Genomic DNA, 15,418 nt, shown 5'->3' on the forward strand with positions numbered 1-15,418 from the left:
GATAAATAAAAGAGAGAACAGAAAAAAGTTGAATCAAGGCGGAGTGTGTTGGCTCACGCCTGTACTCCTACCACTCTGGGAGGCCGAGGCGGGTGGATTACACTGAGCTCAGAGGTTCAAGACCAGCCTGAGCCAGAGTGAGACCCCGTCTCTATGGAAAAAAAAAAGTTAGGAGTTGTGGTGGGTGCCTGTAGTCCCAGCTACTGGGAGGTTGAGGCAAGAGAATCGCTTAAGCCCAAGTAGGAAGTTGTTGTGAGCTATGATGCTGTGGCACTCTACCAAGGGCCACAAAGTGAGACTCTGTCTCAATTAAAAAAGTAAATAAAAGAAAATTAAGAAAAAGAAAAAAGTAGAATAAAACCAAAAGTCAGTTCTTTGAAAAGATCAACACAATCAGTAAGCCTTTAGTTACATGAAGAAAAAGAAGAGAAATACATGAATAACTGAATTTACAAATGAAAGTGGGGACTTTACTGCCAACCTAATAGAACAAAAATTATTATAAAAGCATACTATGAACTAGTCTATGCCAACAAACTAGATAACCTAGATGAAATGGATAAAATCCTACAGACACAGTCTGTCAAAACTGAATCATGAAAAAAATTGTGGAAAATCTGAGTAGACGTACAACCTCCTCAAAAACCTCCTAACCAAGAAAAGCCTAGGATCAAATGGTTTCAGTAGTGATTTCATCAAACATTTAAAGAATTAATATCAGTCCTTCTGAAAGTCTTCCAAAACATAGAAAGGAAGGGAATATTTTCTAACTCATTCTGTGATTGAGTTACATTACAACGATTGACTAACATTACCCTGATACCAAAGTCAGAAGAAGATATTACAAGAAAAGGAAATTAGGGTCCACTATCCCCTGCGTGCAGAAATCCTCGTGGGATACTTACAAACTGGTGGATGTTTTCAAGTGTTTGTTGCTTCTGCAGTTCGGGGAGCGATAATGGAAGAATAGTGTATGAAAAACGTGCAAAGAAACTTGGTACTGTTGTCACTCCAGATACATGGAAGGATGGACCTAGGAATTCCAGAAAGTGGTGGAAGAAAGCTGAACGTAAATAAAGCTTTAACTTCAAAAAAAACAAAAGTTGATCTATATAGAAAGAATAAGTTCTCCACTTGCAGAATTTGTAAAAGTTCTGTACACCAACCAGGTTCTCATTATTGCCAAGGTTGTGCCTCTAAAAAAGGTATCTTCTCGGTTTATGGGAAAAAGGTTTTAGATACTAAAAACTATGAGCAAACTATCTAAACATACTGATGAAGTTTCTGGCTTTCTATGTGATTTTACCTTTCTGCTTTGAATTTTCAATGCATAACATAGATGTTCAATTTGGTTTTTAGACAAATAAGTTTAAACCAGAATGATTGGTATTCATTCTTTTGCTCTCAAGAAGTTTTGAACAGCAGCAATGTAACTAGTCTTCTGCCTTAAGTGGTAGAAGCACTTTACAAGCATCTTATTGAACTAGAATAAGTGGCAAATTTAATAAAAAGCATTTCCCAATTTTGTATGCATTTTCACTTAACATTATTCTTATAATTCTTATTCCCTCTCCCCTATTATAAATAATACAAGAATGAGAAGATGATTACAGACATTTTGCTCCAAACTTGGCATGCAGACTTGGAATTCTCTCCTTCTGTTATTGGTGGTGTAGTTCTTAGAATCAGTGGACTCTTAATTGCAATTTCACAGGATGATTAAAGGTTTGAAGCCCTTATTCCTGAATGGTTCATTAATAATTATCCCAGAACCAAATCAAAGACAAGTTGGATTTGTGATTTTTAAAATCTGTTCTTGAAGTCAAAGTGCCAGGTCTTCCCACATATGAACAAGAACACAATGAATATACTGGATTTCAGAAAAACACACATGTGTACTACACATATTACCTTGAATTCAATTGTCATGAAAACCAAAAGAGTAATAATGTGTAATGAAAATGAATCCCCACTCTTGAAGGAAAGCTCTTTGAAGCACAAACTTTTTTTTACCTCCTCCATTGTCCTTCCAAAAAGAAATAAATAGAACAAAGCAAAAAAAAAAAAAATAGAATACTCACAAACTAAATTTAGCAGCTTATTTTTTTCCTTTTAGAGAAAGAGTTTGGAGCACTTCCAAAGAGAGTTGGAAATGGGTCCCTCTCATGAAGGAAAGAATGTGAGAGAGACCCAATTTAATAGCTTATTAAGAGGATCATATGCAATGGCCAGATGAAATTTGTCCCATAAATACAAGGATAGTTCAATATCAAAAAAATTAATCCATGTAATACATCACATAATAGAATTTTAAATCTATTTTTAATATATTTATAAATTTCATATTATAAATTGGGTAGTATGGCTGCAGAGTTTCTGTTTGAGACGATAAAAGGGTTTTGAAGTGGGTAGTGCTGATGGTTGCACAACAATGTGAATGTAGCCAATGCCATGAATTATACATCTAAAAGTGGTTAAAATGGTACATTGGACTGGGCATGGTGGCTCGCACCTGTAATCCCAGCACTCTGGGAGGCTGAGATGGGCAGATCACCTGAGCTCATGGGTTTGAGACCAGCCTGAGCTACAGAAAGACCCTGTCTCCAAAAAATAGCCAGGCATTGTGGCAGGAGCCGTAGTCCCAGCTACTGGGGATGCTGAGGCAAGAGAATGGCTTGAGCCCAGGAGTTTGAGGTTGCTGTAAGCTGTGATGCCATAGTACTCTACCAAGGGTAACAAAGGAAAACTCTATCTCAAATAATAATAATAAAATAAATAAAATTTAAAAATGGTACATAGCCACGTACACATGATGTACGTGATTCAGTTGAAGCCCGTGAGATGGAAAGAGGAACCTGCTGAAGGCTTCTGGGAAAGTTTCCTCATTCCCAGCTGAAGCCAGCATTGAAGGTATGTCCTCCCCTGTCTCTCTGGTCCCGGTACCTGGACCAGCTGAGCTGTCTTGTGACTGGACTAAAGGCAAAGCCAACAGGAAGGAAGCAGACAGGGAGAAAGATTTAGCTGCCCGAGCATGGCACTGAGCTGCTGAGCCAGTGGACTGTGAAGCCAGTCCTATCTGGTATTTGCAGTTACATAAGATTACAATTTCGTCATTAAAAACACACACATAGTAGAAGCAATTAAGAAGAACTTGAAAATACCAACTCTTGAGCTTAAAATTGAGAATTTGGAAGACCCATCCAGGAGGGGAGCTCACAGCCCACAGGACTTCCTGCCTCCACTTGTTTGTTGGGGCACACTCAGCCTCTTCCTCGTCAACATCCCTGGCCTGCACTTTCCCACGCTCTGCCTGTGCCTTTGACCTCGACCCAACTTGCCACATAAAAACACAGCAGAATAGACCTTGAGCCAGAAGAGGGTGCACCAGTTCCTCTTTGGGGGTGCTGGGAAAGGACTACTGAGGTTGGTCCAGGTCCCCACATCCCTACACTGAGGCTTAGGCAGGTCACAACATGCTGTTGATTCCAACCCCATTGTGCCACTGGGATGAGAGGACTGCTGGTAAATAAAGGTGCTAAGCCTACAAGATGACAACCTGTGTCTGTTCTAGAGAGGATAAAGGGCCGCCAGAACCCACTGCTGCAGGGAGCTAAGGAGCCTCGGGCCTCCTAGGTCTGGAGAGCATGAGAGGTCTCAGCCATGATCAGTAGGTGGATGGGGCTCTTAGGAGTAGTGTGCTCCACTGCCCAGGCCAGGCTGGCCATGCCGGGCCATGGCCCAAGCCACAACTCCCTCTGGCTAAAAGAGTCTATGTCTCTCTGGCAGAGGCCACACTGTCCAGGGAGACAAAAGGTCCAGGACACACTGAGAAGGCTCTGGGCTTTGTTCTGCTGGTGTGGGCGTGGGACAGAGGTTTCCAGTTCTGGCTAGGTTCCTGAAGGTGAAGCAGTGAGCCCTAGAGAATTGTGTCTGTTGCGGCTCTCTGCCCTCTGACCCCCATGCTAAACACGAGGTGAGGTCCCCTGGTTGTGCCCAGCACATACGTAATGTGTAAAGTGCACCGTGCAGAACAGTCGCTCTGGCTGGCCTGGGCCTGTGTCCTCCCATGGCTTCAGAACCCACTGCCACTCCCAGTAGCCGCCCTGTCCTGGCTACTCAAGCCAACTTCCCTACCAAGGGGCTTCTGGGCACTTCTCACCACCCTTGCTCCCCCTGATCTTTTAATCTGTTCTCGCATCTCGCTTTTTACTCCCTAGGACAGACCAGGAGCTGGTTCAGACACAGTCCATCTTCCATTTTTTCTTTCACTTATAACATGGCAGGTTCATCAGAGATCCAAGGATGATCAGCTGCAGCCTAACCCTTGAGAAGATCACAGTCCTGTGATGGCATCAGACATAAAAACAGATCGTGCCACAGCAGCAGGGTCTGGGCTATGAGATGGAAGCCAGAGGTGCCTCGCTCATGCCCCAGAGCGTGGGGGCGTCAAGCAGAGCTTCCCAGAGGAAGTGGTGCTGCAGGGATGACTTGAAGGAAGAAAGTGAACTTTACCATCTGCCATGGACCCTCAGGAGAAGGACCCAACTAGAGACGTGGACCAGGGTAAGGACTCCCAGTTGGGCCTGGTCCTGGGAGGCGTGGCCACTGTTCAGAAAGGGGTGAGGCCTGCGATCATCCCATAGAGGAAGAGTACAGGGGTGAGTTGGGCCTGGTCCTGGGAGTCGTGGCCACTGTTCAGAAAGGGGTGAGGCCTGCGATCATCCCATAGAGGAAGAGTACAGGGGTGAGTTGGGGCTGGTCCTGGGAGGCGTGGCCACTGTTCAGAAAGGGGTGAGGCCTGCGATCATCCCACAGAGGAAGAGTGCAGGGGCTTCCCTATCTGCCCACATGACCCGCTGTGGCCAGCACTGAGTGGTGTTAGGGGAGGTGTGTGATGACACCTTTCGGTTCTGGGGCTCCCTGAACTTCTGTGGACAAGCTGCTATCCATTGCTGACTTCCCAAAAGGGAGGGGTGGTATTTCCAAGCCAGCTCTGCATTTCTCTGCCAGGCAAGTGCCCCTCCTTTGTGCCTGTGAGGCGTTCTTGGTAGCAGAAGGACCTTGGTCACTGGTGAGCCAGCAGGACAGCCTGCCCTTTACCTCGACCTTACCCGGACACCTGGGACAGCAGTCCTGAGGGGAGCGAGAGGCTCCCAGAAGCTGTGGAGGGGGCGGCTGTTCCAGGAATTGGGAAAGTCTGTCAGACTGGCGGGAATCCTGCTTCTTAAGACGTAGGCCCACTCATCCTGGGCAGGCTCTAGATTCAGCTGTCCTGTGACCTATATTGTTGGGGTTGAATTGTGTCCCATCAAAAGATGTGTCTAAGTCCCAATGCCTGGTGCTTGTGATTGTGACCTTATTTGGAAATGGGGTCTTTGCTGGCAAAATCTAGTTACAACGGGGTCTGGGTTAGTCCAGTCCTTACCCCAGTGACTGGTATCTTTGTACAAAAAAAGAAGAGGATGATGTGGACACAGAGATGCAGACACACAAGGACAAAGGGCATGTGATGGAGGCAGAGAACCGAGTGATGCAGCCACGGGACAAGGAATGCCCAGGATTGCCAGCAGCCACCCGTAGTCAGGAGAGGAGCAAGGAAGGACCTTCCGCCTCCCGCAGGGGAAGTGTAGCCTTGCTGGCACCTGCATTTTAACTTCCAGCCTCCATCACAGTGGGAGAATACATCTCTGCTTGAAGCCACCCAGTTTGTGGTGCTTTGGTATGGCCACCACAGGAAACTAGCTCACTTACATCCCTGGGAGCGCCCACCTTTGGCCTGTGCTTGTCCCTTGTCTTGGCAGCCAGCGTTTAGGGGTGTGTCTGTCAGTGAGTCACTGGCAAGATGGGGGCCCACACCCAAAGCTTCCTTCTCTTGCCCAGGCATCAGCTATTGATCACCTACTGGGCCAGGCAGAGTGGGATTTTAGATGTGAAGGAGCACAGCCCCATGGAGACTCGGCGGTGGAGGAGAGTGAGAAAGCCAGAGAGGTTTGTGGCCCCAGTCAGAGACGGCCAATCTGGGTGTCTGTGAGCAAGTGTAGGGATGATGGAAGGCCAGGGCAGCTGTAGCCAAGGGCCGGTTTGGCTGCAGAGGACACTGGTAGGGCTGACTGGGATGCTTGGTGGGAAGCCCGTGGTTATTCCAGCCCCATTCACAAACACGGGAGTTGGGCTGGCTCTTCCTACGTCTCAGACCATCACTGTTCACAGTGGTGGCCACTCTGGAGGTTTCACAAGGTTGACCCCCAAATTTGATCCTGAGAGGTTAGTAGCCTGTCCTGGGTCACATGGCTTCTATGCAGGTTTTCAAACCCAGGTCTCAGCCCTCTGACCAGAGCTCTTTTTCCCAGGACCTTTTGTTGCCAAGATGTGTTTATATTCTGGCTCTAGGAAGGTGCAGATGAGTTCTGACAGCACACCTGAGTGCCTTGGGAGTGTCACAGTGAATGGAGGGGAACAGCCAGTCTGCACCAGAGAATTGTCTCAACCCCGGAAAGTGCTAGTAACCATCATGACCACTTAGCCACCAGGGACCTGGGGGAGAATCTTTGGGGGGTGGGCCTGATGCCAGCAGGGCTTGTGAGGATCTGAGACTGCTCAGGGTGGGCTTAGACTTTAGGTGACAGACACCACACCAGAAGAGATGAGGCAGAGTGGGGACCCTCTTTCAGCCCTGAATGGAGGCTGCCACCAAGGTCTGGCTGTTAAGCACAGTGCAGATGCCCCAGGATCCCTGAGGATGCAGGTCAGAGGGAGTGAAGGGGGGCCAGGAGCGCAAGCTTGAGCAAAGACCCAGGGGCTGGGGACTGAGCAGGGCCTGTCCACCACCCTTGACCCTCCACAGGTGGCCCTGTGAGAAGGCCCGGACTCTCCAGGAGGTGCTCCTGAATTGTCCCCCCTCAGCTTGGGGGTCACATCTCCAGCTCAGCTTATCCTAAATTCTTCATTCTTCTTATCCCAGCCCCTCCCCAGCTCTTACCAGCTCTGCTTTATACAAGGCCCCAGGTCTTCCCTTCCTGGGTGCTCATTGTCTCTGCAGCTGTCACACGTGGTCAAAAGTGGAAATTACTCACCTTCCTGAATGTAAAAGATGTGCTCATACAGAACAGCAGGAAGAGATAAAGCAGGGGTTCTGGTTTGGTTTCTTCCAGCACGTTTCCTACACATCTTTCTTTCTTTCTTTTTTTTTTTTTTTAGCAGAACAAAGAGTTTTTTCATTTCCTACACATATTTTTATCTTGCACCTCCCTCCCTGCCCCTACAAATTAGTACAATACTGAGTTTTCTTGGACTCTGAAAGTTCTTTATAAAACATCTTTTTAAAAGACTGTGTAGTAGTCCACCATATGTATGTAGGTGTTTAACATATTTAATCCCCAGTTCTCGGGCATTTACTGTTTTTCCAGTTTTTGTTTGTTTATTTCCCCCCCTGTGGCAGAACGGCCCTTCCAAACATAAATCTGCTGAAATCTTTTAACACTTTCCATGGCCTTCTAGATATTAAAAGTCACCGCACTGTTTTGCCATCATGAGCACACACCTGATCCCCTGCTAATCCCTCCATGTGGAAAGACCTGGGAGGCCTGCAGGCCCCTGTTGGCAGCCCCCCTCCTACCCTGCGGGCCCAGACTCTATGGGGCTGGGAGTCACAGCAGGCTGCTCCTTCAAGGCAGCTGTATCCTCCATTGCCCATGCTGCGGTCTGCGCCCTGATCCTGTTCTAGGGGAATGAGGGAACATTCTTGGGGATTCTGAGAAGGGCTTTCCTCCCTGATAAAACCAGATATATGGCAAATCATTGTCCCCCTCCACCAGCTCTCCCCTCATCTGCAGGAGACCTACAGCTGTGTCTGGTGACCCTGGGGCAGATGTTACCAAGAGTTGAGGAGGGTGGCACGGCAGAAAGTGGGCAGACCTGCCCTTCTCGATGAGTGTTGAACACAGGACTTTATTCACTGGATTTCTGGCAACATCCCTTATTGTTCAATGTCACGATTAACAGTGGAGTTTGAGTCAACACTATTAACTCAAAGGAGGCTGGGTGACCGTAGCTCAATATTTAGAGTGCTGACCCCGTGTGCCAGGGCTGGTGGTTCTGAACCCGGCCCGGGCCTGCTAAACAAAAAAACAATGGTCCCCACTCATGCTTTCTCATCTCCACAGCCTTGCCCCTGCCAGGCTTACCCCACTCACACTCAAGCATTGCTTACTCCTCAGGCAACTGTCCCCTGCTTGGCTGAGTAGTCCCTCCCCACAGTGTCTGTGTCCCTGTACTTGTACCACTGGAGGCTCGAGGGCTAATGTGCGTGGGGCTGACAGAATTTCCCCAGGGCGGCGGCCACATCTCATTCACCATGGGCACTGACGCTGAGTGCATGTTAGGTGCTCAAGAGATGTGAGTCCGTGAACAGCACTCTTGGTCCCTGCCTTTGGGCCTTTTAAGCTTAGTGAGTACCATGGTCTGAATATGTGGAAGCTATAACCCCCAATGTGATGGCATTAGGAGGAGATTAGGGCAGGGCCCTCATGATGGGATTAGAGTCCCATTTACAAAGAGACCCCTACCTCTGGCCCGAGCTGCTCAGGGCAAGGAGAGGCCAGAGAGGGGGACCTCAGAGTGGAAAGAGGAAGGGGGCAGCCATATGTCCAGAAGGTCAGGCTTGTGAGGGGACTGGCACGCACCAGAGGTAAGGGACGAGAGATATGATGAAACATGTGGTCCAAGCCTCTGCACCGGAGTGTTGCTGATGTTCCCGATGGAAGCCTGTGGCCCTGGGTCACAGTGCACAGGCGTGTGACTGCGTGCAGGGGAGGAGCACAGGCCACGAGCCTGGGAGGGGAGTAAGAGAGCTCAGAGCTGCTGCGGTAAACAGTTTCAAAACCCACTTCCACTCTCCCTGCCACAGTGACGTTGTCTAACAAACAGGACATCCTGAAAACAGAAGGTGACCTGTGAGCTTCAGGTGTGACTGTCCATCCTATTCCCCTTTGTGGGTCAGGATCAACCACCCTAGCAAACGTGGTAACTCTACTAGGACAAAGACCAGTAAAGGAGAGAAGCCAGCCCGTGATCTGTTGCAGAAACAAGGACAGTTGTCTCTGTTTTTCCTTCCTGCTATCTCAGACAGATTTACTATATTTCACCCAACTTTTATTTCCCTTCTTCTCTCTTTCCCCCACAAGAATATAGACAGTAGTTCTCAAATTGGCTGCTCACAGGACCCCTCTAAACTTTTTTATTTTAAAGACAGAGTCTCCCCCTCTGTCACTCAGGCTGGACTGCAGTGGTGCTATCATAGCTCACTGCAGACTTGAACTTCTGGGCTCAAAGGATCTCACTGCTTTAGCCTCCCAAGTAGGTGGGACTACAGGGATGTACCACCATGCCTGGCTAAGTTTATTGTTTTTTTAGAGACAGAGTCTTACCACATTCCCCAGGATGGCCCCAAGCATCCTCCCACCTAGACCTCTCAAAGTGCTAGGATTATAGGTATGAGCCACTAGGTGCTGTCCTTTTACACTCTTAAAAATGATTGAAGACCCCAAGGAGTTTTGTTTATGAGTTATGCCAACATTTAGCACAGTAGAAAAGGAGCCAGATGATCTCTCCCTTGTGTTCTGGAAGCTGCAGAATGGATGCATACCAGGACTTGCCCACTCACATCCTCCCTCCCGGTACTTCAATCTTCAGCATGTGGCAGAGCTTGAGAGGAATTACTCATGGCAGCAGGGGTGACATTGATGGCCTCCTATTGGTGGCAATGTCATTGGGCCAGGGGTGGTGGTGGCAGCTGTAGCATCCTTACCAAATGGTCCTTGAGGAACAGCCTTGGCTGGGTTTCCAGCAGCACAGCTTCCCTGATCCCTGTGTGCTTGCTGAGCTGGATGCCCGCTCCTGTCCATGAGCAACCTGTGTCCTAACAGCTTCCTTTGCTGGATCAGAGCCTTGGAAAGCACTGGCAGGATGGCTGCTTTTTCGTGCCCAGTGCCTCCTACTCAGCTGGTCTCCATGGAAAGGCATGGCCTTTCCAAAGAACCCTCCCAGGCCTCAGGAGAGACCCTGGACTACAGCACTTTCATCCAGCAGTTTCTGTGTACAATCTCCAGGGCCTCACCACTGTTCACAGAGCGGCCTGAGCACAGGTCTTCCCTACCTCACCTCAAATCCCCAGAAGATTCCTTCTAATAGAAACAACTTCTTAAAACAGAGGGAGGAAATTCATGATCGACCATGAATTTTGTGATTCCTTTAGAATGCTCTTATAACATTTCAAATTCAAGGGCAGATAGCCCTGTGCAAACTGCCATCATTCGTCGGTCATGGACTGCCTCACCCACCCAGAGGCCAGGTGTGGCCATGTGCTTTGGCCAATAGAACATAAGCAGTGGCTATGTTTGGCTTGTAGGGTTTGGTGTGACCTCTTATACTTCTGCCACAAGAAAGAACACAGCCCAGGGAATGCTGGTCCGTCAGCCAGGGACCCGGAACATGTGACATATCATGGAACAGAACTGGATTGGACCCCAGCCTAGAGTATAATCCAGAAGCAATATGTAGACCTGAGAATGAGAATCTGCAATTAGGCTACTGAGATTTTTGAGATTGTCTTGCAGTGAAAGCTGTTATGTTATTTCACAGAAGAAATAAGAGTTACAGGATATGACATATGGCTGAACATTATGGACATTATGGATAGTCACTGTGTTAGGTAAGTAGGTAAATCTCCCGGCCTGAGGCTGTTATCAACTCCACAGACCAAACATCTTATAGCCTGTCACTCCTGCTGTTTTTACCTAATGGTCTAGGAGAGAGGTCTATCTGGGTGAGCAAGCTTGTTAGCACATCATATATTGGCTCTCTAACACCAGACTACCTTGGGGGTGAGAAGAGATAGGCTGAGTGGGTGTGAAGAACCCATCAGTGTTAGGGGGATTACAACATAGCCTGAAACTGTAGCCAGGAGGGGCCAGTGATCCCTTGACAGTCCCCAATTTCTCCCACACTGCCTGCTTCTTTACTCCTCAATCTGTGTATGTCTGCACCTGTGAGATCTTCTTTAGGAATGGAGAGGAGATGGAGGCATGGGCACTGAGCTCCTGAAAACAAAGGCCTGAAGTTCCAGGAGGTTGCCCTAAGGCCAGCAGTATCCTTCCATGCCCAATTGCTCTGGGCTTTTCACCTCCAACAGATAAGCTGTTGTGTAAGCAGCACGATCTCCTCAGGGTCACACTTCTCATTGTCCCATTGTGCTCCCATGGTCCCACATCGCCATTGCATCCCTAGCAACAGCCTGCAGCGTAGGTCCTCAGTATTTGTTGAGAAAGTGAATGAACGAATGAATCTTAGTTCATACAGTGTTACATCAGCTGCTGCTCAGGGCTGCCAGGGTGTGTGTGTGTGAAATAGAGTTCACTGGACGGTGGCACTCTCAGGCCTTCAGGCACTCATCTACCCAGGGTTAGCTTTTGTGGCTAACGTGTATTGAGTACATCATTTAACATGTTCTAAACATTGTGAATTTAGGAGTATCTTTTTCTCCAAACTGAATAGGTTTACCTTAATGGCCAGGCCAAAAGATATGGATCCCTGTTCAGATCGTATTTAGTAAGTTGCTAATAATAAATGTAGATTCTAGGGAGTCTTCTCTGCAGTAACAATATTAATACCTGGCTCGGCGCCTGTGGCTCAAGTGGCTAAGGCGCCAGCCATGTACACCCAAGGTGACGGGTTCGAATCCAGCCTCGGCCCATCAAACAACGATGACAGCTGCAACCAAAAAATAACTGGGCGTTGTGGTGGGTGCCTGTAGTCCCAGCTACTTGGGAGGCTGAGGCAGGAGACTCGCTTGAGCCCAGGAGTGGGAGGTTGCTGTGAGCTGAGATGCCACGGCACTCTACCCAGGGGGACAGCTTGAGGCTCCTGTCTCAAAAAAAAAAACAATATTAATACTTTTTATTTTGACCTCCTTTTAAAAGTATTGATTTATTCTCAGTCAAAAGAGCATCACCATTGCAGATCTATGGCTTTTGTCCTTCTGGGTTTGTGTACTATCAGAACCTAAAGAAACACTGTACTTATCTACAAACATAGCCTGAACTTTTGTTTCCCTGCTGCTGACAAATCAAAAAGTCTGGACCTAAAAGGAAACCCGATCTTGTTTGCCACTTTTGGTTAAGGCTATTCTCTCCAGCTTTCCATTGACAAGTAATGCTTTGTATCATGGCTAGCTAATATTCTAAGAGTCTTAAAAATGAACAAACCACTTGTTGCTTATTTTGGTTGTTTGTGAAGAGATGTTACTACTTTCGTGTTATTCAGTGCTAAATAACAGTGTCACTTTGTGGCCTGGTACCATGTTGGAGCATGCAACTTGTTCTGAGGGAGTGGTGGCTCCTCCCTCCATTAACAAACAGGTAGTATGAGAGACTTTAAAATGGTGCAGACCTCCATTATCTAACACCCCCATACTCATGGGATACTTAATCCCTATATTCATGCCTAGTACTCTGACAAGATCCACACAGGGTACATATTATCATTTTATGAAGTCTTTAAGAACATCGGCAACAGACATTTATCTTCACATATAAACTTAAAAAAATACTTTAACATAATACATTATGCTGCAGGGAACTAGAATTCAACATGTCACTCTGCCAAAATATTTATATAAATACTATATGTGCATGGATTCACTCCATTAGGAAAATTCACCTCTTAGAATTTTAAAGACCAGTATCAGCAAAGCCCAAAGAAAAACTATTTTAACAGTAGGAACACTAAAAATAACAACTACACGGTGGATAAACAAGTGGTGGGAAAGAAAGTTCTTTACATTTGCTATATGTCAAACAGGTACGATCTCAAATACATTTTTAGACTAGCAGTGTATAAAAATACTTTTATAAACAATACTTTTGATAGGTATAGTAGCACTTGAAAAAAAAAAAAACAGCTGTGTAGTTATTCCTTTTGAGGACCTACTAAAACAATTCAACTTACTGCCCCCAGATAGGTCTGGAAGCACCAACCTAGAATGCAAGTTCTCCTACACATGTACACATCACACACAACCACATATTATTTAACCTTCTATATCTACGGGGCATATTGATGAGTCACTGACAGGCATCAACCTCAAACAAGGCATGAGATGAGGTGCCTGGAGCACATTTCCAGTTCCAGGTTTGGAATGAACAAAGAAGCAAAAAGCAAGGTGGTGTCTGTGTGTGTGTTGGTGAGCCCTCTTTAGGAGTTTAATCTGGCATATCAATATTTAACTTAGGGGGTGGGGGAACATATTTTCCAGGGCTCTGGGTTACAACCACCCTGGCCTTCTTTCCAAACATTGGAGCAATTTTCGGAGCTTCTGGAACAGATGTTTCTTCAGCATCTTCACTGTCTTCATGATGGAGATCGTATGAAATGTTTCCATATTCTCTTAAAAATGGGAAAATTTCAAGCAGAAACTGACAGAAATCTCTACGAATACCAAACCACCAATGGTTGCCCCCCTTTCGCCTAAATGTTGTGGCCATTAAAGTTATTAATGAAAGCCAAAGGGGCACAAATATGGAGATGAAAGAGAATGTATTGTGGCCATCCAATCTGTGAACCAACAGGACCTCAAAAGTGAGCAGGGGCACAACAATCATTATCCAGCTGATGGCCATGGTCACGTGTGTTCTTCGCTGTTCGGCAACCACATCCAGGGACCTCAGGAATAGGAGGGACCAGACAATGTAGTAGAGGACGACCAGGCAAAGGAACGACATGAGGATCCACAGGGGCACGAACACCACCAGCCACGGCCAGTGAATAATTCTGTCCAACCTCAGGGCGATGAAGATGAACTGCAGGATGTTGACCGAGCACAGGATTTCCAGCTCAAGCGACCTGTCATGTCGAAAGCCCCAGACGCAGGCGGCCACGGACACCGGTGACACGAAGAAGAGTGGCATGAAGACAAGCAGCCAGAAGTGGGTCCCCCTCTCCACCCTGTCGCAGACCAGGACTTCGAACATGAGCAGCAGTAGGTGGATGCCGACGGCAATCAGCATGGCTTTGAACTCCACGCAAGCCTCCCCCTCGGTGCGGTAGCGAGGGTTGCGCGCCCAAACGCCGGCGCCCACCGAGGCACCTGCGATGACCAGGAGCTTCCAGAGCCATATGGGGGCGAAGACGGCCCAGTAGCTCCACTGGAGGACGCCGTCCAGGCGGAGGGGCAGCAGCACCGAGAAGAGCAGCAGGCAGGTATAGATGAGGAACTTACTGGGGTTGAAGTCCTGGAACAGACCCCTGGGGTTCATGGCGGAGGCGGCCGCCTACAACCGAGCCTGCTCCTCTGCGCTGCTTGGGGCCCAGTCTCCGTGGCTCCCCGGCCTGGCCTGCGTCGGCTCTAGGTGGACACCTGCTGGGGGTGGCCGGGAGGAGGCTCGGAGCCCGGCGCGGAGGGGCCGGAACACGTGCGCGCGCGGTCACGTGGCCCGGCCGGAAGCGCGCCGAGCACGGCGTCTACAAGGGGGGCTCTGTGTCCGACCCGCCGCCCGCTTTCATTCCGCACCCCTCAGGGAGACACCTACTGCGTGCGGCGCCGGGAGGGGCTCGGGGCCCTGCCGACTCCCCACCCGCCTGTTGGCAGTGAGCGGGCCGCGACCTCGGGCGGACGCTTCCAGGCGGCTCCGAGAACATGGAGGCGGGAGCGAGCTCACATCCTTCCGGCCGGCCAGGGGCGGGGCCCCGGACAGGCGGGGCGAGGCCGAAGTTAGGGCGGGGCCGCGGCTCTTTGCCCGGGCTTTGCCCGGGCTCTGCCCTAGCTGCGAGCGCCGGGGCTTTCGGGGAACGGGTACCGGCCTGGGGCCCGTGGGTGCAGCTCCGTGCCAGCCGTGCGGAGAGGGGAACGGCGTGTGCACGAGCAGAGGCGGGTGCTGGGCGAGTGTAAGAGTTTGTGAGCGAGGGATTGGCCGCCGGTAACTGTACGAACGCCCGGGGCGGATGTGCCCGTGTGGTGTGGGCCGCGCGGGTCTGTGTGTGTATGTGCGCGTGCGAGTGAGGTGGTGGGTTTGTCCCTGGCCCGAAGAGAGACCCGCCTGTGAAGTCAGAGACTGGGTAGGGTGGGGGCCTGGAACAAATGGCTCCCCGCGCTTAACTCGTCTGGGCAAAAGGACAATTTGCTGTTTGGGAAACGGGCTGTTTGCGAAATGACTGAGCAGCGTGCCTAGGCGGCTGCGGTGGTCTTATAACTGCGCCTTTGAAGAGGAGGGTGCTAGACCCGAGAGTGCCCCTAAACAGCGTTCCTGTAAGGAGATGAGGAAACTGGACCCACGGAGGGGGTGCTTCCTGCCCAGGGTATGCAGTAGGTTAGTGGCAGAATTGGAACTCAGATACAGAGCTTCCAACTTAGTCTTTTTTTTTTTTT

General features: G+C 48.9%; 1 protein-coding gene and 1 pseudogene across 1 annotated transcript; one reads left to right on the forward strand and one right to left on the reverse strand.

The window, feature by feature from the left end:
* The first annotated feature begins 915 nt into the window (after positions 1–915).
* On the forward strand, positions 916–1,267 carry LOC100958395 (annotated as a pseudogene).
* Positions 1,268–12,587: 11,320 nt separating this feature from the next.
* On the reverse strand, positions 12,588–14,642 carry TMEM185B (transmembrane protein 185B). The gene has a single exon (XM_003792639.3). The coding sequence runs from the start codon at positions 14,307–14,309 to the stop codon at positions 13,257–13,259; it is 1,053 nt and encodes a 350-aa protein (XP_003792687.1). The 5' UTR covers positions 14,310–14,642; the 3' UTR covers positions 12,588–13,256.
* Between the last annotated feature and the right edge of the window lie 776 nt (positions 14,643–15,418).

Source organism: Otolemur garnettii, unplaced genomic scaffold (genome assembly GCF_000181295.1).
Source record: "Otolemur garnettii isolate 467f Iridium unplaced genomic scaffold, OtoGar3 scaffold00059, whole genome shotgun sequence".
Taxonomy (NCBI): domain Eukaryota; kingdom Metazoa; phylum Chordata; class Mammalia; order Primates; family Galagidae; genus Otolemur; species Otolemur garnettii.